The following is a 24,922-nucleotide window of genomic DNA, read 5'->3' as shown; positions in this document are numbered from 1 at the left end:
GCCATTGGAATTTGATCTATCCTTCTATTTTTCAAGATAATTCAGATTTGTTGGCGAAAAAGCGAAGAAATAGGTTCGTCATTCCATTACAATATCATCAAGAACAAGAGAAAGAACTAATATCCTGTTTTGGGATTTCGATTGAAATCCCCTTTATGGGTGTTTTACGTAGAAATACTATTTTTGCTTATTTTGACGATCCCCGATACAGAAAAGATAAAAAGGGTTCAGGAATTGTTAAATTTAGATATAGGACCCTAGAAGAAGAATATAGGACTCGAGCGGAAGACTCAGAAGAGGAATATGAGACCCTAGAACACGAATACAGGACCCGAGAGGACGAATATGAAACCCTAGAAGAATCTAAATATGGAATCCTAGAAGACGAATACGAATATGAAACCCTAGAAAACGAATATGGGAGCCCAGAAAACAAATATGGGAACCCAGAGAACGAATATAGGACTTTAGAGAAAGACTCAGAAGAGGAATATGGGAACCCAGAGAGCAAATATAGGACCCAAGAGGACGAATATGGAACTTTAGAAGAAGACTCAGAAGACGAATATGGCAGCCCCGGGGAAAGCGGCGAGGAAAAATATGGTACTTTAGAGGAAGACTCAGAAGAAGACTCAGAGGACGAATACGAGAGCCCAGAGGAAGATTCCATCTTAAAAAAAGAGGGTTTGATTGAGCATCGAGGAACAAAAGAATTTAGTCTAAAATACCAAAAAGAAGTAGATCGGTTTTTTTTCATTCTTCAAGAACTTCATATCTTGCCGAGATCTTCATCCCTAAAGATACTTGACAATAGTATTATTGGAGTGGATACACAACTCACAAAAAATACAAGAAGTGGACTAGGCGGACTGGTCCGAGTGAAGAGAAAAAAAAGCCATACGGAACTCAAAATATTTTCCGGAGATATTCATTTTCCTGAAGAGGCAGATAAGATATTAGGTGGGTGTTTGATACCGCCAGAAAGACAAAAAAAAGATTCTAAGGAATCAAAAAAAAAGAAAAATTGGGTCTATGTTCAACGGAAAAAAATTCTCAAGAGCAAGGAAAAGTATTTTGTTTCCGTTCGCCCTACAGTGGCATATGAAATGGACGAAGGAAGAAATTTAGCAACACTTTTCCCGCAGGATCTCTTGCAAGAAGAAAATAATCTCCAAATTCGACTTGTCAATTTTATTTATCATGAAAATAGCAAGTTAACTCAAAGAATTTATCACACAAATAGTCAATTTGTTAGAACTTGCTTAGTAGTGAATTGGGAACAAGAAGAAAAAGAAAAGGCTGGTGCTTCCCTTGTTGAGGTAAGAGCAAATGATCTTATTCGCGATTTCCTAAGAATTGAGTTAGTCAAGTCCACTATTTCGTATACACGAAAAAGGTATGATAGGACAAGTGGAGGACCGACTCCCCATAATAGGTTAGATCGCGCCAATAGCAATTCTTTTTATTCCAAGGCGAAGATTGAATCACTTAGCCAACATCAAGAAGCTATTGGCACTTTGTTGAATCGAAATAAAGAATACCAATCTTTGATGATTTTGTCGGCATCCAACTGTTCTCGAATTGGTTTATTCAAGAATTCAAAACATCCCAATGCGATAAAAGAATGGAATCCTAGAATTCCTATTCTAGAAATTTTTGGGCCCTTAGGGGCTATTGTAGCTAGTATATCGCATTTTTCTTCATCTTACTATTTACTAACGCATAATAAAATCCTGCTAAAAAAATATTTGTTCGTTGACAATTTGAAACAAACCTTCCAAGTACTTCAAGAACTTAAATACTCTTTAATAGATGAAAATAAAAGGATTTCCAATTTCGATAGTAACATAATGTTGGATCCATTCCTTTTGAATTGTCACTTTGTCCATCATGATTCTTGGGAAGAGACATTGGCAATAATTCACCTTGGACAATTTATTTGTGAAAATGTATGTCTATTTAAATCGCACATAAAAAAATCTGGTCAAATTTTCAGTGTAAATATGGATTCCTTTGTTATAAGAGCAGCTAAACCTTATTTGGCCACTACAGGAGCAACTGTTAATGGTCATTATGGAGAAATCCTTTACAAGGGAGATAGGTTAGTTACGTTTATATATGAAAAATCGAGATCTAGTGACATAACGCAAGGTCTTCCAAAAGTGGAACAAATCTTTGAAGCGCGTTCAATTGATTCATTATCCCCCAATCTCGAAAGGAGAATTGAGGATTGGAATGAGCGTATACCAAGAATTCTTGGGGTCCCTTGGGGATTCTTGATTGGAGCTGAGCTAACCATAGCCCAAAGTCGTATTTCTTTGGTTAATAAAATCCAAAAGGTTTATCGATCCCAAGGGGTACAGATCCATAATAGACATATAGAGATTATTATACGCCAAGTAACATCAAAAGTGCGGGTTTCCGAAGATGGAATGTCTAATGTTTTTTCGCCTGGGGAATTAATCGGACTATTGCGAGCGGAACGAGCAGGGCGAGCTTTGGATGAATCGATCTATTATCGGGCAATCTTATTGGGAATAACAAGGGCTTCCCTGAATACCCAAAGTTTCATATCTGAAGCAAGTTTTCAAGAAACTGCTCGAGTTTTAGCAAAAGCTGCCCTACGAGGTCGCATTGATTGGTTGAAAGGCTTGAAAGAAAACGTAGTTCTGGGGGGGATTATACCTGTTGGTACCGGATTCCAAAAATTTGTGCATCGTTCCCCACAAGACAAGAACCTTTATTTCGAAATAAAAAAAAAAAATCTATTCGCGTCGGAAATGAGAGATTTTTTGTTTCTCCATACAGAATTAGTTTCTTCAGATTCTGACGTAACAAACAATTTTTATGAGACATAAAAACCCCCATTTAACATTTAACCCTAAGGATACATAAAACATATTTTTTACTTTACTAGACTTTTGAACTTAGAACACTAACAGGTTAAATTTTAGATTTTTAAGATTTTTATTTTAATAAGTAAAACAAGTCAGTTAATTCATTAAATTAAGGTTTTGTTTATACCATGTATCAATGTATCAATGGCCAACTCTTAGTACAAGGTTCTCTCAGAACAATTATTATTTTATTTATTTCAAGCTATTTCGGATCTTTCTTAATCTTCAAAAAGAAATAAATTCCGTAATGGAATGTTAGGATGAAAAAAAAAGGAAGTGTGGAAAAAATGACAAGAAGATATTGGAACATTAATTTGAAAGAGATGATAGAAGCAGGAGTTCATTTTGGTCATGGTATTAAGAAATGGAATCCTAAAATGGCCCCTTACATTTCGGCAAAGCGTAAAGGTACTCATATTATAAATCTCGCTAGAACGGCCCGTTTTTTATCAGAAGCTTGTGATTTAGTTTTTGATGCAGCAAGTCAGGGAAAAAGTTTCTTAATTGTTGGTACCAAAAAAAGAGCAACAGATTTAGTAGCATCAGCTGCAATAAGGGCTCGTTGTCATTATGTTAATAAAAAGTGGTTCAGTGGTATGTTAACGAATTGGTCGATTACGAAAACTAGACTTTCTCAATTTAGAGACTTAAGAGCGGAAGAAAAAATGGGAAAATTCCACCATCTCCCAAAAAGAGATGTGGCAATCTTGAAGAGAAAATTATCTACCTTACAAAGGTATCTCGGCGGGATCAAATATATGACGAGATTGCCAGACATTGTGATCGTCCTTGATCAGCAAAAAGAGTATATAGCTCTTCGGGAATGTGCCATTTTGGGAATTCCTACTATTTCTTTAGTCGATACAAATTGTGACCCGGATCTCGCGAATATATCGATTCCAGCCAACGATGACACTATGACTTCAATTCGATTGATTCTTAACAAATTAGTATTTTCAATTTGTGAGGGCCGTTCTCTCTATAAGAAATCGTTGATTAAGAATATATAGTGAATTCTTGGACAACTGCGTAGATTTATGGAATGACTTACTATATCTTTTTTTGCATAGAATTTGTTTTGCATAGAAAAAAGAAGGGGAATATTGATATATATTAGAGGGTATTGATATATATTATGATCTGATGTGCTTTCTTGGTATCCTAAATATCAAATTAATAGTTCAAGTTGCTGAGTTGAGAAAGAGATGGTTGAATCAAAAGAATTCCTTTTTTGAAGTTCAATTTTTATCAGAGGACAATATGAATATTATACCTTGTTCCATTAAAACACTCAAGGGGTTATACGATATATCGGGTGTAGAAGTAGGCCAACACTTCTATTGGCAAATAGGAGGTTTTCAAATTCATGCCCAGGTACTCATCACTTCTTGGGTCGTAATTACTATCTTGCTAGGTTCAGTTGTCATAGCTGTTCGGAATCCACAAACCATCCCGACCGACGGGCAGAATTTTTTTGAATATGTCCTTGAGTTTATTCGAGACTTGAGCAAAACTCAGATTGGAGAAGAATATGGTCCCTGGGTTCCCTTTATTGGAACTATGTTCCTTTTTATTTTTGTTTCAAATTGGTCGGGTGCTCTTTTACCTTGGAAAATTATAGAGTTACCCCATGGGGAATTAGCAGCGCCCACGAATGATATAAATACTACTGTTGCTTTAGCTTTACTCACGTCAGCGGCATATTTTTATGCTGGTCTTAGCAAAAAAGGATTGAGCTATTTCGAGAAATATATTAAACCAACCCCAATCCTTTTACCAATTAACATCCTAGAAGATTTCACAAAACCATTATCGCTTAGCTTTCGACTTTTCGGGAATATATTGGCGGATGAATTAGTCGTTGTTGTTCTTGTTTCTTTAGTCCCCTTAGTAATCCCTATACCGGTCATGTTTCTTGGATTATTTACAAGCGGTATTCAAGCTCTTATTTTTGCAACATTAGCCGCAGCCTATATAGGTGAATCCATGGAGGGTCATCATTGAATTGACTAGTTTTGGAATATAGTATTTTTTTTTTCAGCTTAGCTCAATTCATGCATGGTTCCAGATAATCTGCTTGGTTGCAATAGTTAGAAATGCGTATGAATATATAGCCTAGAGTTGTAGGAGAGAGAATAGAATAGACTATATTATGGAATTTTCAAAGTATATATGCATTAAGGAGGGTGGAGTCAGGCTAGATCTATACTATAATAAATATCCTTAATATCTATAAGTGGAGTCCTCTTTTATGCGGGTTTCCACTTTAAGCAATGATTTTAGAATCCGATTCAATAGAAAATGAGAAAATATGCAAACAAAATAGAAGAAACAAATGTATATAGGATATTGATATTATATTATATATTCCTAGGTTAGATTCATTATCTAATCCGATATATGGATATAGAATTCCCTTCTATGTAGTTCGGACAATTCACATTTCAATTTGATTTCAATTTGTACTTTTTAGTTACTTTACTTCTCCCCAATAGAGCTTAGAAGTAAGAATTTTTTGGTTGATTGTATCCTTAACCATTTCTTTTTTTTTGACACGAGGAACTACTCACCATGAATCCACTAATTGCTGCTGCTTCTGTTATTGCTGCTGGATTGGCCGTAGGGCTTGCTTCTATTGGACCTGGAGTTGGTCAAGGTACTGCTGCAGGACAAGCTGTAGAAGGTATTGCGAGACAGCCAGAAGCAGAAGGTAAAATACGAGGTACTTTATTGCTTAGTCTAGCTTTTATGGAAGCTTTAACAATTTATGGACTAGTTGTGGCACTAGCGCTTTTATTTGCGAACCCTTTTGTTTAATCCTAAAAAAAAAAGTTCTTTCGATTTCGATTAGATACTTTTTTCTTTTTTTAGTAAATTGGTATTTGCTTCCGCAATTCCAATTATATCAATACTTTATTTAATTTACTCCTATTTATTACTCCTGGAATTATCTATTTATCGGGACAGATAATACCGCATTCTAGGAAGGGCTGAGTTGAGTATGATTAATTTAGAAGATATGCTCGCCTTCTTATTTCCCGTCCTTAGTTTAGGAAAGTGGAAAGTTTTTTCCTTTTATTTTAGGAATTTTGGGAACGGAACATTTCAACAAAGGAAGCCTTTCACCGGTCAAACAAGACCTAAGACTTAATCTAAAAGAAATTACTAGATTGAATCTATTTGCATTAAAAAAACCGATCAAAAAAGGGCGAGCGAAGTAAGTGATCGAAAAACTTTGTTCTTTGTTCGTCCTATCTATAAGAGGAGAGCATATGAAAAATGTAACCCATTCTTTCGTTTTTTTAGCTCACTGGCCATCCGCTGGCAGTTTCGGGCTTAATACCGATATTTTAGCAACAAATCTAATAAATCTAACTGTAGTGGTTGGTGTTTTGATTTTTTTTGGAAAGGGAGTGTGTGCGAGTTGTCTATTTCAAGAATAGATTGGATCTATCCGGCTGCACTTTAGAATATTTTTTAGTATTTTTCGGATAAATAAGAAAAGGGTGCACGATCTCGACGAATTACTTCTGAATAAATTCAGAAATCATATGGAAGAACCATAGCATTTCGCGACTCATTGGTAAATCAATTTTGATTCTCTATAAACCAAGAATGTGAGACCATTAACACGGTTAAAGCTAAACTGCTTGAAGTCCAGGCAAAAAGAGGTACTCTTTCTACAACTATATTAGTATTAGTACCGAATTTAAACGGGAAATAGCTAATGTAAAATTTATCTGATATAGAACACTCATATCGATAAAATGGTTTGAACTATTTACTAGAAAAAAAAAGAAGGGGCACCCTGCCCTTTTTTAACCAATGCCGAATCGACGACCTATGTATAAAAAAGAGAAATTTTTTGGATTTGAAGAAAAAAAAAAAAGAATTCTATTAATTTTCATTTTCCATTTATTTAGTTAGTTTTTCTTAATGAAATTGAAATTATTAACTAAAGGGCAAATATAAATAAAGAAACAACTTTGCTGACCATGATATATTTTTATCTAGGCGGAAGAGTCCTCTTAATATTTATCTAGTCTTATATAGGTTTCGGTATATTGAAATATAAACATAAAAAATAAGATAGAGGATAGGCTCATTACTTATACTTAAAAAAAGATATGGAAATTGCTATAGCAAAAAAAGAAAAAAAGGAGCGTGAGAGCCAAATGAATCGAAAGATTCATGTTTGGTTCGGGAAGAGATCATAAAAGTTGTAAACTTACAAAATAATCTACTTTCATTAAAAGATTTATTAGATAATCGAAAACAGAGGATCTTGAGTACTATTCGAAATTCAGAAGAATTGCGTAGAGGGACCATTGAGCAACTCGAAAAAGCTCGGATTCGATTACAGAAAGTCGAACTAGAAGCGGATGAGTATCGAATGAATGGATACTCTGAGATAGAACGAGAAAAAGCAAATTTGATTAATGCTACTTCTATTAGTTTGGAACAATTAGAAAAGTCTAAAAACGAAACCCTTTATTTTGAAAAACAAAGGGCAATGAATCAGGTCCGACAGCGGGTTTTCCAACAGGCCGTACAAGGAGCTCTAGGAACTCTGAATAGTTGTTTGAATACCGAGTTACATTTCCGTACGATTCGTGCTAATATTGGCATTCTCGGGTCCCTGGAATGGAAGAGATAATTAAATTAATTAGGCCTTGAACTTCTACTTTCGTTTAGAATTTAGGCATTATTTTTCCCCTTGCTTTCGAAAAAAGAGTCAAGAAACACTAATGGCAACCCTTCGAGTCGACGAAATTCATAAAATTCTCCGCGAACGTATTGAACAATATAATAGGAAAGTAGGGATTGAGAATATAGGTCGCGTAGTTCAAGTGGGGGATGGGATTGCTCGTATTATAGGTCTTGGTGAAATAATGTCGGGTGAATTAGTCCAATTTGCAGAAGGTACTAGGGGTATTGCTCTGAATTTGGAATCCAAAAATGTTGGGATTGTATTAATGGGCGATGGGTTGATGATACAAGAGGGCAGTTTTGTAAAAGCAACAGGAAGAATTGCTCAGATACCCGTGAGTGAGGCTTACTTGGGTCGTGTTGTAAATGCTCTGGCTAAACCTATTGATGGGAAAGGCGAAATTATAGCTTCCGAATCTCGCTTAATTGAATCTCCTGCTCCAAGTATAATTTCCAGGCGTTCCGTATACGAACCTCTTCAAACAGGGCTTATTGCTATCGATTCGATGATTCCTATAGGGCGCGGTCAGCGAGAGTTAATTATTGGGGACAGACAGACTGGCAAAACAGCAGTAGCTACAGATACAATTCTCAATCAAAAAGGGCAAGGTGTAATATGTGTTTATGTAGCTATCGGTCAAAGAGCATCCTCCGTAGCTCAAGTAGTAACTACTTTCCATGAGGAGGGGGCCATGGAATACACTATTGTAGTAGCTGAAATGGCGGATTCACCTGCTACATTACAATACCTCGCTCCTTATACGGGAGCAGCCCTGGCTGAGTATTTTATGTACCGCGAACGGCATACTTTAATAATTTATGATGATCTCTCCAAACAGGCACAAGCTTATCGCCAAATGTCCCTTCTATTAAGAAGACCTCCCGGCCGTGAGGCTTATCCAGGGGATGTTTTTTATTTGCATTCACGCCTTTTAGAAAGAGCCGCTAAATTAAATTCTCTTTTAGGCGAAGGAAGTATGACCGCTTTACCAATAGTTGAGACTCAATCTGGAGACGTTTCCGCCTATATTCCTACTAATGTAATCTCCATTACAGATGGACAAATATTCTTATCGGCGGATCTATTCAATGCCGGAATTCGACCCGCTATTAATGTGGGTATTTCTGTTTCCAGAGTAGGATCCGCGGCTCAAATTAAAGCCATGAAACAAGTAGCTGGCAAATCAAAATTGGAACTAGCTCAATTCGCAGAGTTACAAGCCTTTGCACAATTCGCCTCTGCTCTCGATAAAACAAGTCAGAATCAATTGGCAAGGGGTCGACGATTAAGGGAATTGCTTAAACAATCCCAGGCAAATCCTCTCCCAGTGGAAGAGCAGATAGCTACTATTTATACCGGAACAAGAGGATATCTTGATTCGTTAGAAATCGAACAGGTAAATAAATTTCTGGATGAGTTACGTAAACACCTAAAAGATACTAAACCTCAATTCCAAGAAATTATATCTTCTAGCAAGACATTCACCGAGCAAGCGGAAATCCTTTTGAAGGAAGCTATTCAGGAACAGCTGGAACGGTTTTCCCTTCAGTAACAAATAAATTTGGCATATCTACTCTTGTTATTTTGCATGTCTACTCTTGTTATTTGAATCATGCAAAAAAGTTTTCTTTGTTTTTAGTTTAGTATAGTTATTTAAAGAATAGATAGAAATAAGATTGCGTCCAATAGGATTTGAACCTATACCAAAGGTTTAGAAGACCTCTGTCCTATCCATTAGACAATGGACGCTTTTCTTTCGTATTTTATTCTTTCTTTTATTCTTTCTTTTATTTGTTGTCTTCTTCCGAGAAAAAACTGTTAGACCAAAACTCTTTTAGGAAATCAAAAAATCCAGATACAAATGGATGATGTATATATCATGCATATATCATTAAAGAAGGAGTATGGGGCCGGTAGTGGGAATCGAACCCGCAACCCCAAGGTTATGAGACTTATGAGCTACCAAACTGCTCTATACTCTTAAACTAAAGAGGGGTAACTAGTGGATAAAAGAGGGTTCGATACGTCCCTCTACCATATCTATACAAATAGAATAGTCCATTTATACAGAATGGTAAAGAGGGCTCCTCTATGATTATCAATTCCAGAAATCCATACAAATACGAAAGGGTATTTTATCCTTACCAACTGGATCTTGTTGCACCCGGTAATAAACATTCATAAACCATTTCTCGAAGTACGTGTCCGGATAGCCCAAAATGTCGATAGTTAGCTCTAGGTCTTCCGGTCAAAAAACAACGTCGATGAAGGCGTGTAGGTGCACTATTACGCGGTAGGGATTGCAATTTTTCTCGCATTTTCGTTTTTTCACTCAAACTCAAGGGAGAAACTTTGCTTCTTATCTTTTTTTTTAAAGATTGACGAATCAAATGATATTTCTGTTCTAATTTCTGCCGCTTCTTCTCCCTCTGAATCAAACTCTTTTTTGCCATAATGTGCCGTTGCTATTATTATCAAGTATACGGTTCTAATCCTAGATGGAAAAATAAATAGAAAAAGAAATTTAAGAAGGCGGATCCTCCCTCTCTATCAAGAGTAATGAACTAGGTGCTGATACAGTACAAAAAAACAAACTAAATTAACCAAACTTGCCTGATGTTGAGGCAATCAAGAAAGCTGCATAAGTGAATATATAACCCACGGAAAAGTGAGCTAATCCAACCAATCTTGCTTGCACAATGGAAAGAGCCACAGGCTTATCTCTCCAGCGAATTAAATTAGCTAAAGGTGTGCGTTCATGAGCCCATGCTAAAGTCTCAATTAATTCCTGCCAATACCCCCGCCAAGAAATTAAGAACATAAATCCAGTAGCCCAAACAAGATGTCCAAATAAGAACATCCAAGCCCATACCGATAAACTATTCATCCCAAAAGGATTATATCCATTGATAAGTTGTGAAGAGTTTAACCATAGGTAATCTCTTAACCATCCCATCAAATAAGTGGAGGATTCATTAAATTGTGAAACGTTGCCCTGCCATAATGTGATATGTTTCCAATGCCAATAAAAAGTAACCCACCCAATGGTATTTAACATCCAGAAAACTGCCAAATAAAATGCGTCCCAAGCAGAAATATCACAAGTACCGCCGCGCCCTGGGCCGTCACAAGGAAAACTATACCCAAAATCCTTTTTATCCGGCATTAATTTGGAACCGCGTGCGTCTAAAGCGCCCTTTACTAAAATCAATGTAGTTGTATGCAAACCTAGAGCAATAGCATGATGAACCAAGAAATCCCCAGGTCCTATTGTTAAGAAAAGCGAATTACTATTCTCATTAACAGCATTCAACCATCCGGGCAACCATAGGCTTCGACCCGCATTGAAAGCGGGGCCATTCGTTGAAGATAAGAGTATATCGAACCCATATGTCGTCTTGCCATGAGCAGATTGTATCCATTGGGCAAATATAGGTTCGATCAAGATTTGCTTTTCTGGAGTACCAAAAGCAAGCATGACGTCGTTATGAACATAAAGGCCCAAGGTATGGAATCCTAGAAAGAGGCTAGCCCAACTTAAATGAGATATGATAGCTTCTTTATGGTCTAACATTCTTGCCAATACATTATCCTCATTCTGTTCCGGATTGTAATCCCTAATGAAAAAAATAGCTCCATGAGCAAAAGCCCCTGTCATGATGAACCCCGCAATATATTGGTGATGAGTATATAAAGCAGCTTGAGTAGTAAAGTCTTGTGCTATGAATGCATAAGGAGGTAAAGAGTACATATGTTGAGCTACTAAGGAAGTAATAACCCCTAAAGAAGCTAGAGCAAGACCTAACTGAAAATGAATCGAATTGTTGATTGTGTCATAAAGGCCCTTATGCCCACGCCCTAATCGACCCCCCGGAGGAGTATGCGCTTCTAAAAGATCTTTAATACTGTGCCCAATTCCGAAGTTAGTTCGATACATGTGACCGGCAATGAGAAAAATAAATGCAATAGCTAAATGATGGTGAGCCATATCAGTCAGCCACAAACTTTGTGTTTGTGGATGGAATCCCCCAAGAAGAGTTAGAATGGCAGTTCCCGCTCCTTGAGCGGTACCAAATAAATGATTACTCGAATCAGGGTTTTGGGCATAAAGATTCCACTGACCCGTCAAAAGGGGTCCCAACCCCTGGGGATAGGGTAATACATCTAAGAAATTATTCCATCGAACGTACTCCCCCCTGGATGCGGGAATAGCAACATGAACTAAATGTCCTGTCCAAGCCAAAGAACTTACCCCGAAAAGTCCTGACAAATGATGATTGAGACGAGATTCCGCGTTTTTGAACCACGAAAGGCTTGGTTTCCATTTGGGTTGTAGATGTAACCAACTCGCTATTAAGGACAGCGTAGAAAGAAATAATAGAAAAAGAGCTCCAGTATAAAGATCTTCATTGGTGCGTAATCCTATTGTATACCACCACTGATAAACCCCAGAATAAGCAATATTCACTGGACCAGCAGCACCTCCTCGAGTAAAGGCTTCCACAGCGGGTTGACCAAAATGAGGATCCCAAATCGCATGAGCAATAGGTCTTACGTGTAAAGGATCCTGTATCCATGATTCAAAATTTCCTTGCCAAGCTACATGAAACAGATTTCCGGACGTCCATAGAAAGATTATTGCTAATTGCCCAAAGTGAGAAGCAAAAATGTTCTGATAAAGACGTTCTTCAGTAATATCATCATGACTTTCGAAATCATGTGCGGTAGCAATACCAAACCAAATACGACGAGTAGTGGGGTCCTGAGCTAAGCCTTGGCTAAACCTGGGAAATCTTAATTCCATAATGCCTTTCAAATCCTCCTAGCCACTATCCTACTGCAATAATTCTCGCTAAGAAGAATGCCCATGTCGTGGCAATTCCACCCAGAAGGTAATGGGTTACTCCTACAGCACGTCCTTGTATAATGCTCAAGGCTCTAGGCTGAGTAGCAGGAGCAACTTTTAATTTGTTATGAGCCCAAACGATAGATTCAATGAGTTCTTGCCAATAACCACGGCCGCTGAATAAAAACATTAAACTGAAGGCCCAGACAAAATGAGCACCTAAGAAAAAAAGACCATATGCAGATAATGAAGAACCATAAGACTGAATGACTTGCGATGCCTGTGCCCACAAGAAATCTCGAAGCCACCCATTAATCGTAATGGAACTCTGTGCAAAGTTTCCCCCTGTAATATGAGTTACCACCCCTTGATCACTTATGGTACCCCAAACATCCGACTGCATTTTCCAACTGAAATGGAAAATGACTACCGAAATTGCATTGTACATCCAGAATAAACCTAAGAAAACATGATCCCAAGCAGATACTTGACATGTTCCCCCTCGGCCAGGCCCATCGCAAGGAAAGCGAAAACCTAGATTTGCTTTATCGGGTATCAAACGGGAACTCCGAGCAAATAAAACACCTTTCAAAAGTATTAATACAGTCACATGTATGGTAAATGCATGAATGTGATGGACTAAAAAATCTGCGGTTCCTAATGGAATCGGTAACAAAGCCACTTTGCCACCTACTGCTACTAACTCGCCGCCTCCCCACGTTAAGCTAGTACTTGTTGTTGCACCAGGAGCTGTTACGCCAGGCGCAGTAGCATGGATATTTTGTACCCATTGAGCAAAGATAGGTTGTAATTGTATGGCGGTATCCGAAAACATATCTTGTGGACGGCCTAAAGCACTCATGGTATCATTATGAATGTACAAGCCAAAACTGTGAAAACCTAGAAATATACATACCCAGTTAAGGTGGGATATGATTGCATCGCGGTGTCTAAGGACGCGATCTAATAGATCGTTGTATCGAGTAGTTGGATCATAGTCTCTTACCATAAAAATTGCTGCATGTGCAGCAGCACCGACTATTAGAAATCCGCCAATCCACATGTGGTGTGTGAACAAGGAAAGTTGTGTACCATAGTCAGTAGCTAGGTATGGATAGGGAGGCATAGAATACATATGATGAGCTACAACAATGGTTGTAGAGCCTAGCATAGCTAGGTTAAGAGATAATTGAGCATGCCATGACGTTGTTAAGATTTCATAAAGACCCTTATGGCCTTGTCCTGTAAATGGGCCCTTGTGAGCCTCCAAAATATCTTTAAGTCCATGGCCAATACCCCAGTTGGTCCTATACATATGACCTGCGATTAGGAAAAGAATAGCAATAGCTAAATGATGGTGTGCAATATCGGTCAGCCAGAGACCACCGGTTACTGGATCTAGTCCTCCACGAAAAGTCAGAAATTCTGCGTATTTGGACCAATTTAAAGTGAAAAAAGGGGTTGCTCCTTCGGCAAAACTAGGATAAAGTTGAGCCAAAAGGTCCCGATTCAAGATAAATTCATGAGGAAGTGGTATCTCTTTAGGATCCACCCCAGCGTCAAGAAATTGGTTAATTGGTAAAGATACATGAATTTGGTGTCCCGCCCAAGAAAGAGACCCAAGTCCTAATAATCCCGCTAAGTGGTGATTCAACATGGATTCTACATCTTGGAACCAGGCCAATTTGGGAGCGGCTTTGTGATAATGGAACCAACCAGCAAAAAGCATTAACGCTGCAAAAACCAATGCACCAATTGCAGTACAATAGAGTTGTAATTCACTAGTTATTCCAGATGCTCGCCAAAGCTGAAAAAAACCAGAGGTTATTTGGATTCCTCGGAAACCCCCACCTACATCACCATTCAATATTTCTTGCCCTACTATAGGCCAAACTACCTGAGCACTGGGTCCAATGTGAGTAGGATCACTTAGCCATGCTTCATAATTGGAAAAACGGGCACCATGAAAGTACATGCCACTCAACCAAAGAAAGATAATGGAAAGTTGCCCGAAATGAGCACTAAAAACTTTTCTAGAAATCTCCTCCAAATCACCAGTATGACTATCGAAATCGTGAGCATCAGCATGTAGGTTCCAGATCCAAGTGGTAGTATCAGGGCCCTTAGCTAGTGTTCTTGAGAAATGGCCGGGTCTCGCCCATTCCTCAAAAGATGTTTTTACAGGATCCCTATCCACAACAATTTTTACTTCTGGTTCCGGCGAACGAATAATCATTAACTCCTCCTCTTTCCGGACAAGACATACAAAGAGACCCGCCAACTGTCTTTTTTTTTAGTGAATCTTTGAAAGATAGATTTTGAAAGATAGATTTTGAAAGATAGATATTGTGATTAGTTCTTTTCTTTACTATACTACCACCCTTCTTTTTTTTTAGTTATTCACTGGAGCAATTATATATTAAAGTCAATCCGAGGCAAGTGTTCGGATCTATTATGACATAAAGGTTAGGTGCCTAACGGACATTGTTTATCTTGAAAAAACAAATATTTCTCGGCGTAAGAAAAAATCTTTTTTATTTTAAATTTAAGAAACTAGTGTATTTTTTTTTAGGGCATAAGCTCCTATCTATATCTACTTTCCTTGAGCATAATATAGGGTTTTTTATTTTTTATTTGATTCTAAATTCCAAGATAACTCATTAGAATTATTAATAAGATGGTTCTAATATATTAGCAATATTTAGATTGGCCCCCTTTTTTTTATTCACTTTATTACTTCTATTCTAGACCCTATCCCTATGGTTTATTCTTATGAAATATCTTATAAAATAGAAGGTATAAGAAATGGATATAATGAAATTCTTGATTCGATCTTACGACCTAATTTATTTGATTAATGGATCAACAACCAAACCATCCATTTTAGGAAAAAAAAGGAGCATGGTCTTATTCAAATTCAAAGCGCTTCGTAATCTTCAACCAGTTTTGTGCTTCAATATAATTTCCCGGAGTAAGCGCTATAGCTTGTTTCCAATATTCAGCAGCTTGATCAAACCAAGCTTCCGCAATTTCCGAATCACCCTCTAGAATGGCCTGTTCTCCTCGGTCGGAATAGGCAGTTCCTTCCCTTAGAACCGTACTTGAGAGTTTCCTACCTCATACGGCTCAGAAATTGCTATCTTAATTTCCCCTATCTTAACTGAATTCGATTTATCAAAAATCGATCCAATTTGTTCTTGTGTTAAGCAGAAGAAATTAATTACCTAAGTTTCAAACCCTAATTTTTCTCAATAATTAGTTTGATCTTTTTTCCCACCTTCAGAAGAATGAAGCATAGATAGATATAGAGCCTTCGTTCAAATTTTCTGAAAGGTAACTATCCCGGTTTCATATATGAAATCTCTATAGAATCCTTGAAAAAGACTTTTTTCCATAAGAAAGAAAAAAGAACTTACTATCTTTGGGATCTGATACTACACCGCTGCTTAATCCCTTAGTGGATCGGCTCTATTACATAAGCGGATTCCTAAATTTTGCCCCATATCATGGGATAAGTAAGCAGTTTTTTTTAGTTGTATCGACCCAGTCGCTCACTAATTGATCTTTACGGTGCTTTCTCTATCAATTTGAGAAACTTTATCCATAGAGTAGTAGTATAGGCCATACTTTCTTCGTTTTTTGATTCTCGTGAAGTGTCCTTCCTTCCTACAGCTGATAGGGAAAAATCGTTGTTTTTACGATCCCTATGTAGAAAGCCCTTTTTTCCAGTATTTACTAGAAAATTTGATCCTCTCTTTTTTTGTCTTTCTATAGTGGAGATAGTCGCACGTAATGACAGATCACGGCCATATTATTAAAAGCTTGCGGTAAGAAGGGGTTTCGTTCTAGTGCCCGGAAATAATATTCCAAAGCCTTTGTATGCTCTCCATTGCTTGTGTGTATAAGGCCTATGTTATAGAGTATATAACTTCGATCATAGGGATCGATTTCTAGTCGCGTAGCTTCATAATAATTTTGCAAAGCTTCCGCATAATTTCCTTCGGATTGAGCCAACATCCGTTACGGTCGTTCATTCTATTCAAAAAATCTCCGTTCCAAAACCGTACATGAGGTTTTCATCTCATACGGCTCCTCCCTTCTGTACATAATAGTACTAAGCGAAATAATCTTAATCTATAGAATCAAAATAGAATTAGTCCCGTCTCATTATGAACCGAAAGGGGCTGGTATTTTTCCAAGAAATCTCTAGCCAACCTTCCCACAAGAGGTTTTTCTTAACACCAATGAATTCTATTAATGCTAGAGGAAAACGATAGCTCCAATAATTTCTTTGTTCTCAACGCCTCCTATTTAGAGGAATTAGCTACTTCAACGATCTTTGATGGTTATAGGGGTATCCAAAGTACAAACCTGATGGTTGTTTGTTATCCCAACCATTCTTCCCAGCCCTGATACCGATCAGGAAAGGGGTAATTTCTACCAAAGTTTTTCTCTTGTTGATTCCTATTTCTAGGTGTAGTGCTTTTCTCCCCTATGCTGCCTACGGATACTAATAGAGTGGCCTGTAATCCATACCATACCATATCCTGTAGGTGTAACCTTTCGCTCAATACTCAAATCTACAATTGAAGTATCTGAAGCCGCATCAATCGAGGATACACGACGGAAGGAATTGTTAGTTCGCCTCACCTTCCCGAAGCGTGGGTTTGCTTGCTTTACAAATTTGGTTCTCTCTATGCCAACCCCTTTTCTTTTTCCTAAGACTGAGGTATAGGTAGGTCTAAAAAAAAGCAAAAAAAAAAAGAGTCAAATCGCACCATCTCTATAATAAGTAAATGCCTTTTTTTCTCCTGAGGTTGTCGGAATTATTCGCAATAAAATATTGGCTATAATTGAGAAGGTCTTATCAATGAAATTTCCATTTACACGGGATCTAGGCATAATTCCCAAGCCATTCTATATAGAATTGTTTTCATTCCTTCACAAAATAACATAAAAACAAACACATTCGATTCTTATAATTATAAATAGATTGATCCATATGCTCTAAATCCATATGTTTTAAATGGATAAGAGAGATATGGATTTTCCGCTCAGCTCAAATTGTATCCTTTTCCTTCTGCTTGGACACGAAGAGATATGCAATATTTGACTAAGACTGGATTTCATTCCACTTTCCTATTTCTGAACAACAACTTATGTCATCAACTATTTCGTGTTTTCAAAGTTATTAATTGTCTCATACTCTATTTTTGATTTCAATGGTGTAGCGTATCTTATGCAAACGGAATTCTAAGGTTTCTTTATTTTATTATGCAATAAGAAGAATTCTTGCATTCTCTTTTTCTTTAGTTGCGGGAAAACCTAAATTAAAACTTTTATTTTATAGCGAGCGCAATTTCTAGTAAAAAATCCTGTATCCTTCCACCTAGATCAAAAGGAATTTTTCCAATAGAACTAGGGAACCCCCGAGCGGTTGCGGTTGTACCTGTACTGCAGGAATAAGAAAACTCGCTATTCACTCAGTTTATTTTCCATAATAAGTTATGTAGGAAAGATGGCCGAGCGGTTCAAGGCGTAGCATTGGAACTGCTATGTAGACTTTTGTTTACCGAGGGTTCGAATCCCTCTCTTTCCGTTTTTCTTAATTCATCAACGTTAAGGATCACAATGTATCAAATCAAATAGCAATTTATTCCAGTAATAATATCTTATATTATCTTATTTTTATTTAATAGAAATTAAAAATTCTCTATAGCAAATTACTGTGGTATGTAAACATAGAGGAAAAAAGCAAAAAGGATCCTAATCCTAGGGTTAATCAATTTTAGCTAGTTGATGGGAAAATACGAATTAATGGTAATGGTCTTAGGGCTATTTAGTTCGGGGAAAGGGGAAGGGGAAGAAAATTCTATGAACCTTTCCTTTTTTCATTAAGTTCAAGTCTGACGAGAGTAATATTCTACAACTAACAACTCATTTATTTTGAGACCGACCCACTTCCTATCTAGGATTTTATTTACTAGTCCTTTATATTCCAATGTGTCAATCGTCAAATGGCTTGGCAATTTCCCCGGGTCCGATGAAGCAATATAATTTTGAACCAGACCTTTTGATCTTTGGTTATCTTTCGTAGTAATAATATCTCGGGGTTTGCAACGAAAACTTGGTATATTGACTATACGGCCATTAACTAAAATATGTCTATGGTTGACTAATTGGCGGGCCCCAGGAATGGTTGAAGCCATACCCAATCGAAAAAGGATATTATCCAAACGCATTTCAAGTAATTGTAGTAAAACCTGGCCTGTTGACCTTTTTGCTTTTCCAGCGATATGTACATATCTAAGTAATTGTCGTTCTGTCAGACCATAATGAAAACGCAATTTCTGTTTTTCTTGAAGACGAATACGATATTGCTCCTTTTTCCCAGAATTGAATTTTTTTTTAAGATTACTTCCGGATTTAGGTGTTTTTCTAGTGAGTCCTGGTAAAGCTCCCAAACGGCGTATTTTTTTTAAACGAGGTCCTCGATAACGGGACATGAAGACTCCTTTTTTTTATTGAAATTTCATTTTACACAATTAATTTCATTGTATTTACATTACAGAATACATCGAAATTAAAACTGAATTAAACTACAGGATAAACAGAGTAAAATCAACTAAAGTACCACAAAAAATGGAATTTCATCAAAATCTGTATTTTTTGTATTTTTTGTATATATATTATTTATTTTATTGTTTTGTATCTAGCAAAATAGTAAGGTAAAAAACATAAAAGATCCTGGATTCTCCATTTAATTCGGAAAAAAAGAGATTCTTGTTCGTAGAACATCGATAGAGAAAAAAAAAGCCGACTATCGGATTTGAACCGATGACCCTCGCATTACAAATGCGATGCTCTAACCTCTGAGCTAAGTGGGCTTACATAACGGAAATAGTGTAACAAATAGAAATAGGTATAGTATAGGAAATCCGTAAAATCTCAGATATTAGTTATTACTCTTAGCTATTAACTAGTTCTAAATTTGAAGTTCTACTTATAAAAAAATACTAAATAAAAAAATACTAAAACTTCTTAAAGATAAAGTTAGCTTGATATGCTTAACTATAGGATATTTAAAAAGAAAATTATAGACTTTATGGGTATTTTCATTCGATCATTATAGACTTTATTATTTGTTAATAATTTGAGGATTAATATTTCACTAAGGGGAACATAAAGTCAGAGTAAATAAAATTGATAATTCTGATTAGAAAAAAAGAATAAATATCCAGCGTTATAGTATAATTTCGAATACTATAAAAAAGTAAGACGGGAGGTGGGGGAGATAAAAAGTTTTGGATATATTGATTCGGATTGAATTGCAAATACATCAAGGATAGAATCAATGTAATTCAGAATTGCAATAAGCAAGCGGGGTCTCTCAAATAGAGTCGAACTGAACTGCTAGACTACGTTGAGTGATGAACTCAATGATTCAAAAAAAAAACTAAGAGATGGATGAAATTACACAAGGAATCCTGGTCTCAAAGAAGAGGGAAGTGGGGATATGGCGAAATCGGTAGACGCTACGGACTTGATTGTATTGAGCCTTGGTATGGAAACCTGCTAAGTGGTAACTTCCAAATTCAGAGAAACCCTGGAATTAAAAAAGGGCAATCCTGAGCCAAATCCGTGTTTTGAGAAGGGATTCTCGAACTAGAATACAAAGGAAAAGGATAGGTGCAGAGACTCAATGGAAGCTGTTCTAACGAATCGAGTTAATTACGTTGTGTTGTTAGTGGAATTCCTTCTAATTCTAAATTAGAGAAAGAGGGGTTTTATACTTTATACATTTAATAAACACGTATAGATACTGACATAGCAAACGATTAATCACAGAACTCATATTATAATATAGGTTCTTTATCTTTTTTAAAATTTCAAAATAAAATTCGAAATGATTATGAAATAAAAAACTCATATCATAATTTTATTTTGAATTATTGTGAATCCACTCCATTCGAATATTGAATAATCAAATTCTTCAATTCAAATTCAAAGTTTTGAGAACTTTTAAAAAGAAAGTGGATTAATCGGACGAGGACAAAGAGAGAGTCCCATTCTACATGTCAATACTGACAACAATGAAATTTCTAGTAAAAGGAAAATCCGTCGACTTTTTAAGTTGTGAGGGTTCAAGTCCCTCTATCCCCAAATCCTCTTTTTTTTTCTTTTTATCAATGGGTTTAAGATTCATTAGCTTTCTCATTCTACTCTTTCACAAAGGAAAGGAATGCGAAGAGAACTCAATGGATCTTATCCTATTCATTGAATAGATTTCTTTTTTATTAGAGTATCGGCAAGAAATCTTGGTTATTCACTCTATTTTTAAGTATTATTTAAGTAAACCATGCACAATGCATAGGGCTACCCCCCCCCTTTCAAATTTTGAATTTGAAATACTTTAATTGATTTTTTAGTCCTTTTAATTGACATAGATACAAATACTCTACTAGGATGATGCACAAGAAAAGGTCAGGATAGCTCAGTTGGTAGAGCAGAGGACTGAAAATCCTCGTGTCACCAGTTCAAATCTGGTTCCTGGCAGAGAAAAAAAAAGATCCACCGAATAGGTATTGATCCAAATACCTCGAGATGGATTGTGATACATATTTATTAATAATATATAATATAGATAGAGTATGATTTATTCATCTAAGTGGATAAATCTATAATATAAATATAGAGGCACTTCTTTTTAGAGAAGTTTTAAAATATACCCTTTCTTTATGATAAGGAAGGGGGTGAGATTAGGTTCCCCTTTATTTTTTTGCGTTTCTTTATTTTGTATTCCACTATTCCGACGAATATTTTTTTAGTCTTGCTTATCTTTATCTTATCTTATTTTCCTAGTTGTGCTAAGTCATGTGCGCGATACAAAGTTCCTGGTAGAGAACTTCTTTGAGTCATCCTATTTTTCTGTTCATATGAAGGAAATTAATATGTGATTTTCAAAATAGGGGAATCCAAATGAAACCCTTTTTTGGCTCAGTCTATCTGGAATGCTTTTGTATAATAGGAATTAATTATAAATAGGTATTCCGTTTCATCTAGGAAAAGAACCTAAAAATATTCCTTGACTTGAATAAAATCTGGAGTTGTGTTGTATAAGTGAGCACGAATTTCTTATCATTCAATGAGCATCTTGTATTTCATAAAAATTGGGGGTTATATAGTCCTTACGTAAGGGCCAGCCTATCCAACTTTCAGGCATTAGGATACGTTTAAGGCGCGGATGATTATCATAAGAGATTCCCACCATATCATAAGATTCGCGTTCTTGAAAATCGGCACTTCTCCAAATCCAGAAGACAGACGGAATTCTAGGATTATCCTTTTGGGCAAAGACTTTTATGCAGACTTCTTCTGGATTATCTATACCGTATTGTATTCTTGTAAGATGATACACGCTAGCTAAAGATCCACCGGGTGCTACATCATAAGCACATTGGGAGCGTAAATAATTATAACCATATACATATAAAATGACAGCAATGGAATCCCAATCCCCTGCTTTTATTTGTAAAGTCTCTATTCCTCGGTGATCAAAGCCCAAAGATCTATGAACCACCTCATGTTTGACTAGCCAATTAGATAACCAACCCTGCTGCATTGTCTTCATCTCTCCCTCTTTGTATAAATATTTCCCATTTCGGATGCAAGTTTGAAAGATTGCTCTGCTTTTTCTTTTTCTACACAAAAGAGCCCCCCCCTCCTAATTCACTAATTTGTAGGAAGGTACTGGACTTTTGGATTTTAAAAAAGTTTCAGAAGATATATCTAATGTCGATGGTGATTGATAGAGCAATTCTTGCTCATAAGTTCCTGTATGAGTACTGCGCCTAACATAAAGCTTGTGACTGGTAGTAAAACATCTTTTTTTATTTTGAGATAGAGTTCGATCCTCAACTATTTCTCGCGATATCTTCTTACGAAGTTTTGTTAGGGCATCTATAACTGCCTCCGGTTTAGGAGGGCAGCCCGGCAAGTAGACATCCACAGGAATTAACTTATCAACTCCCCGAACAGTACTATAGGAATCCGTACTGAACATTCCCCCTGTAATAGTACAGGCTCCCATAGCAATGACGTATTTTGGTTCAGGCATTTGCTCGTATAATCTCACTAAAGACGGAGCCATTTTCATTGTTACCGTACCGGCTGTTAAAATTAGGTCTGCTTGCCTAGGACTTGATCTTGGTACCAATCCATAACGATCAAAATCGAATCGTGAACCTATTAATGAAGCAAATTCAATGAAACAACAACTGGTACCGTATAGAAGGGGCCATAAACTGGAGAGTCTTGACCAATTCGAAAGATCATTTAGTGTAGTTGAAATAACAGAATTGGAACTTGTTTGGTCAAGTAAGGGAAACTCAATCAAATTCATAACTGTCTCAATAGAATCTTTTCCTTCTTTTTTTTTGTCTAAATATTCAGTTAAGACCATTCCAAGGCTCCTTTTCGCCATGCATAAACTAAACCGACAACTAAGATAAGCACGAAAATCAAAGCTTCGATAAAAACGGATACACCCAATACGTCGAAACTCATTGCCCAAGGGTATAGAAAGACGGTTTCCACATCAAAAACAACAAAAACGAGCGCAAACATATAATAGCGTATTCGGAATTGTACCCAAGCCCCTCCCATGGGTTCTATACCCGATTCATAACTAGAAAGCTTCTCTGGTCCTTCACTAACCGGGGCTAAAAGCCCTGAAATCGAAAATGCCAAAATAGGAATAAGGCTTGCTATTATTAGAAATGTCCAAAAAATATCATATTCGTGAAGCAGAAACATAATGTACTCCCATTAATGTGGAATAGGCGGAACTTAAATTAGTCAATTCAATTCAGCATTGTCAATTTATCCAGAACTTCTCTCTTTTCCTCGGTGAAACAAGAATCTTTTTTGTTCAAACAAAAGCGCTTAGTTTAGCCTTTGTTTCCTCTGTGCTGCATCTTCTTTAAAGATTCATCCAATGGAATCCCAACTCCCTTTCTTTTGGATTTCCATTCTATTTAGATATGGTGTATGTAGATCTAATTCTTATATAAAGAAAACTTTATCGTTTCACTTTGTCTCGCTTTCTCTAGAATCTCTATAAAAAAAGAATAGCTCTATCCTTTATTTACTATTTAATAATAATAAGAGACTATTAAATAAAAATGAGAATACTACTAATTAGAATAATTAGAACCTAATTAAGATAGTAGGACTAATCTATGCAGTATAATGAGAAGTAATACTATAAAAATAAAAATAAAGAACTCTATTTCAGAACTATGAGACAGAATATTCTGTTTTCTTATTTACTCTTTACTTTATTTTTTCTATTTTTCGTTTTTCTTTTCCTGTCTGTATGATTTTGATTTTCGATGAATGAGCCTTTGGTAATGCTTTTATCTCTATTCTATGTCGCAGGCGCCTATCCAGTCTATAAACAAATACTAATGCGAAAATGAAAACTATACTAAACTAAAGAAAACATAGGATAGAGATCCTAAAATAGAAAAAAGGGCATATTAGGGCTATACGGATTCGAACCGTAGACCTTCTCGGTAAAACAGATCAAACGGATTATTATCGAAATGATTTGAACTGTTTCAAAGACCCAACATGCATTTTTTTGCATTGGGCTCTTTCATAAACTGATTTAAAGATCAGTTAGTCCACCATAGTTTTTCTTTACGGAAAGATAATGAGATGGCTCCCTGTGCTCTGATTGATTTTTTGTATTATGATCTATCTAGGAGCAATACCAAAGTGTTTCAAAGGAGGATTACCTTGACTTAGGTCTGCCTCTGGTCTAAATTAAATCAACCTAAGTGAAATGGAGTCTCTATCGTTCCACTGCAAGAGTTAACTATGAGACTTCATACACCTTAAAGTTCATAGAACGAAAAGAAGTTTTTTGGAGGCCCTTATCCTCATTACGCCTAGCATTTAGTGGGCTGGATATTTACCTTATCAACTAGCAAATCCATAAGGGTTCTATTTGATTAGGCACCTGAATTGGCACCTGAATCGGACTGAACCGACTGTTTGTCAGGCTACTGTTCTCCTATTCTCTCGAATCTATGAAGTAAGACATTGATTTTGCAATAAGATCGATTATGTTCATTGCATAATAAGCTCCTTTGAAAAGCATTGGCGCACGTGTAAACGAGTTGCTCTACCGAACTGAGCTATAGCCCTTATCAGAGATATCTTAACATATAGAGAATTTCTTGTCAAGATGAATATTTTCTAATGCCAGAGGATATCCCTTTGATCTGTATCTGTTTAGTATTTAGTTTAGTATTTAGTATATAACAGACCAATAACAGAGCGGTATTGCTTAGAAAAGGGATTCAATATATAATCGATCGAAGTAATGGGTCTTCCTTTGTGGTGATAAATTGCCTACTTAACTCAGTGGTTAGAGTATTGCTTTCATACGGCGGGAGTCAT

General features: G+C 36.5%; 2 protein-coding genes and 4 non-coding genes across 6 annotated transcripts; 2 read left to right on the top strand and 4 right to left on the bottom strand.

Moving 5' to 3' along the window:
- Positions 1–678: 678 nt before the first annotated feature.
- LOC123419582 (photosystem I P700 chlorophyll a apoprotein A1) lies at positions 679–14,902 on the bottom strand. Its single transcript, XM_045107187.1, has one exon. The coding sequence runs from the start codon at positions 14,688–14,690 to the stop codon at positions 12,438–12,440; it is 2,253 nt and encodes a 750-aa protein (XP_044963122.1). The 5' UTR covers positions 14,691–14,902; the 3' UTR covers positions 679–12,437.
- Positions 9,286–9,357, bottom strand: TRNAR-UCU. The gene has a single exon. It is a non-coding gene; the product is annotated as a tRNA-Arg (tRNA).
- Positions 14,903–14,991: 89 nt separating the features above from the next.
- On the bottom strand, positions 14,992–24,682 carry LOC123419586 (photosystem I assembly protein Ycf3). Its single transcript, XM_045107192.1, has 3 exons — positions 17,233–24,682; positions 16,246–16,473; positions 14,992–15,522 (listed from the first exon to the last, which is right to left on the bottom strand). The coding sequence occupies exons 1-3, from the start codon at positions 17,354–17,356 to the stop codon at positions 15,362–15,364; spliced, it is 513 nt and encodes a 170-aa protein (XP_044963127.1). The 5' UTR covers positions 17,357–24,682; the 3' UTR covers positions 14,992–15,361.
- Positions 17,967–18,053, top strand: TRNAS-GGA. Its single transcript has one exon. It is a non-coding gene; the product is annotated as a tRNA-Ser (tRNA).
- Positions 19,269–19,341, bottom strand: TRNAT-UGU. Its single transcript has one exon. It is a non-coding gene; the product is annotated as a tRNA-Thr (tRNA).
- TRNAF-GAA lies at positions 20,938–21,010 on the top strand. The gene has a single exon. It is a non-coding gene; the product is annotated as a tRNA-Phe (tRNA).
- Positions 24,683–24,922: the final 240 nt, after the last annotated feature.

The sequence above is a fragment of the Hordeum vulgare genome, unplaced genomic scaffold, assembly GCF_904849725.1.
Source record: "Hordeum vulgare subsp. vulgare unplaced genomic scaffold, MorexV3_pseudomolecules_assembly, whole genome shotgun sequence".
Lineage (NCBI taxonomy): Eukaryota > Viridiplantae > Streptophyta > Magnoliopsida > Poales > Poaceae > Hordeum > Hordeum vulgare.
Note: the sequence above shows the minus strand (reverse complement) of the source record. Positions and strands in the feature narration are given on the sequence as shown.

Coding starts and splice junctions, on each gene's coding strand:
- LOC123419582 (XM_045107187.1), bottom strand. CDS start 14,690: ATGATTATTCGTTCGCCGGAACCAGAAGTAAAAATTGTTGTGGATAGG.
- LOC123419586 (XM_045107192.1), bottom strand. CDS start 17,356: ATGCCTAGATCCCGTGTAAATGGAAATTTCATTGATAAGACCTTCTCA. Junction 16,474..17,232: donor ATTTACTTATTATAGAGATG/GTGCGATTTGAC, acceptor AACGACCGTAAC/GGATGTTGGCTCAATCCGAA. Junction 15,523..16,245: donor TATGGCCGTGATCTGTCATT/ACGTGCGACTAT, acceptor CTGCCTATTCCG/ACCGAGGAGAACAGGCCATT.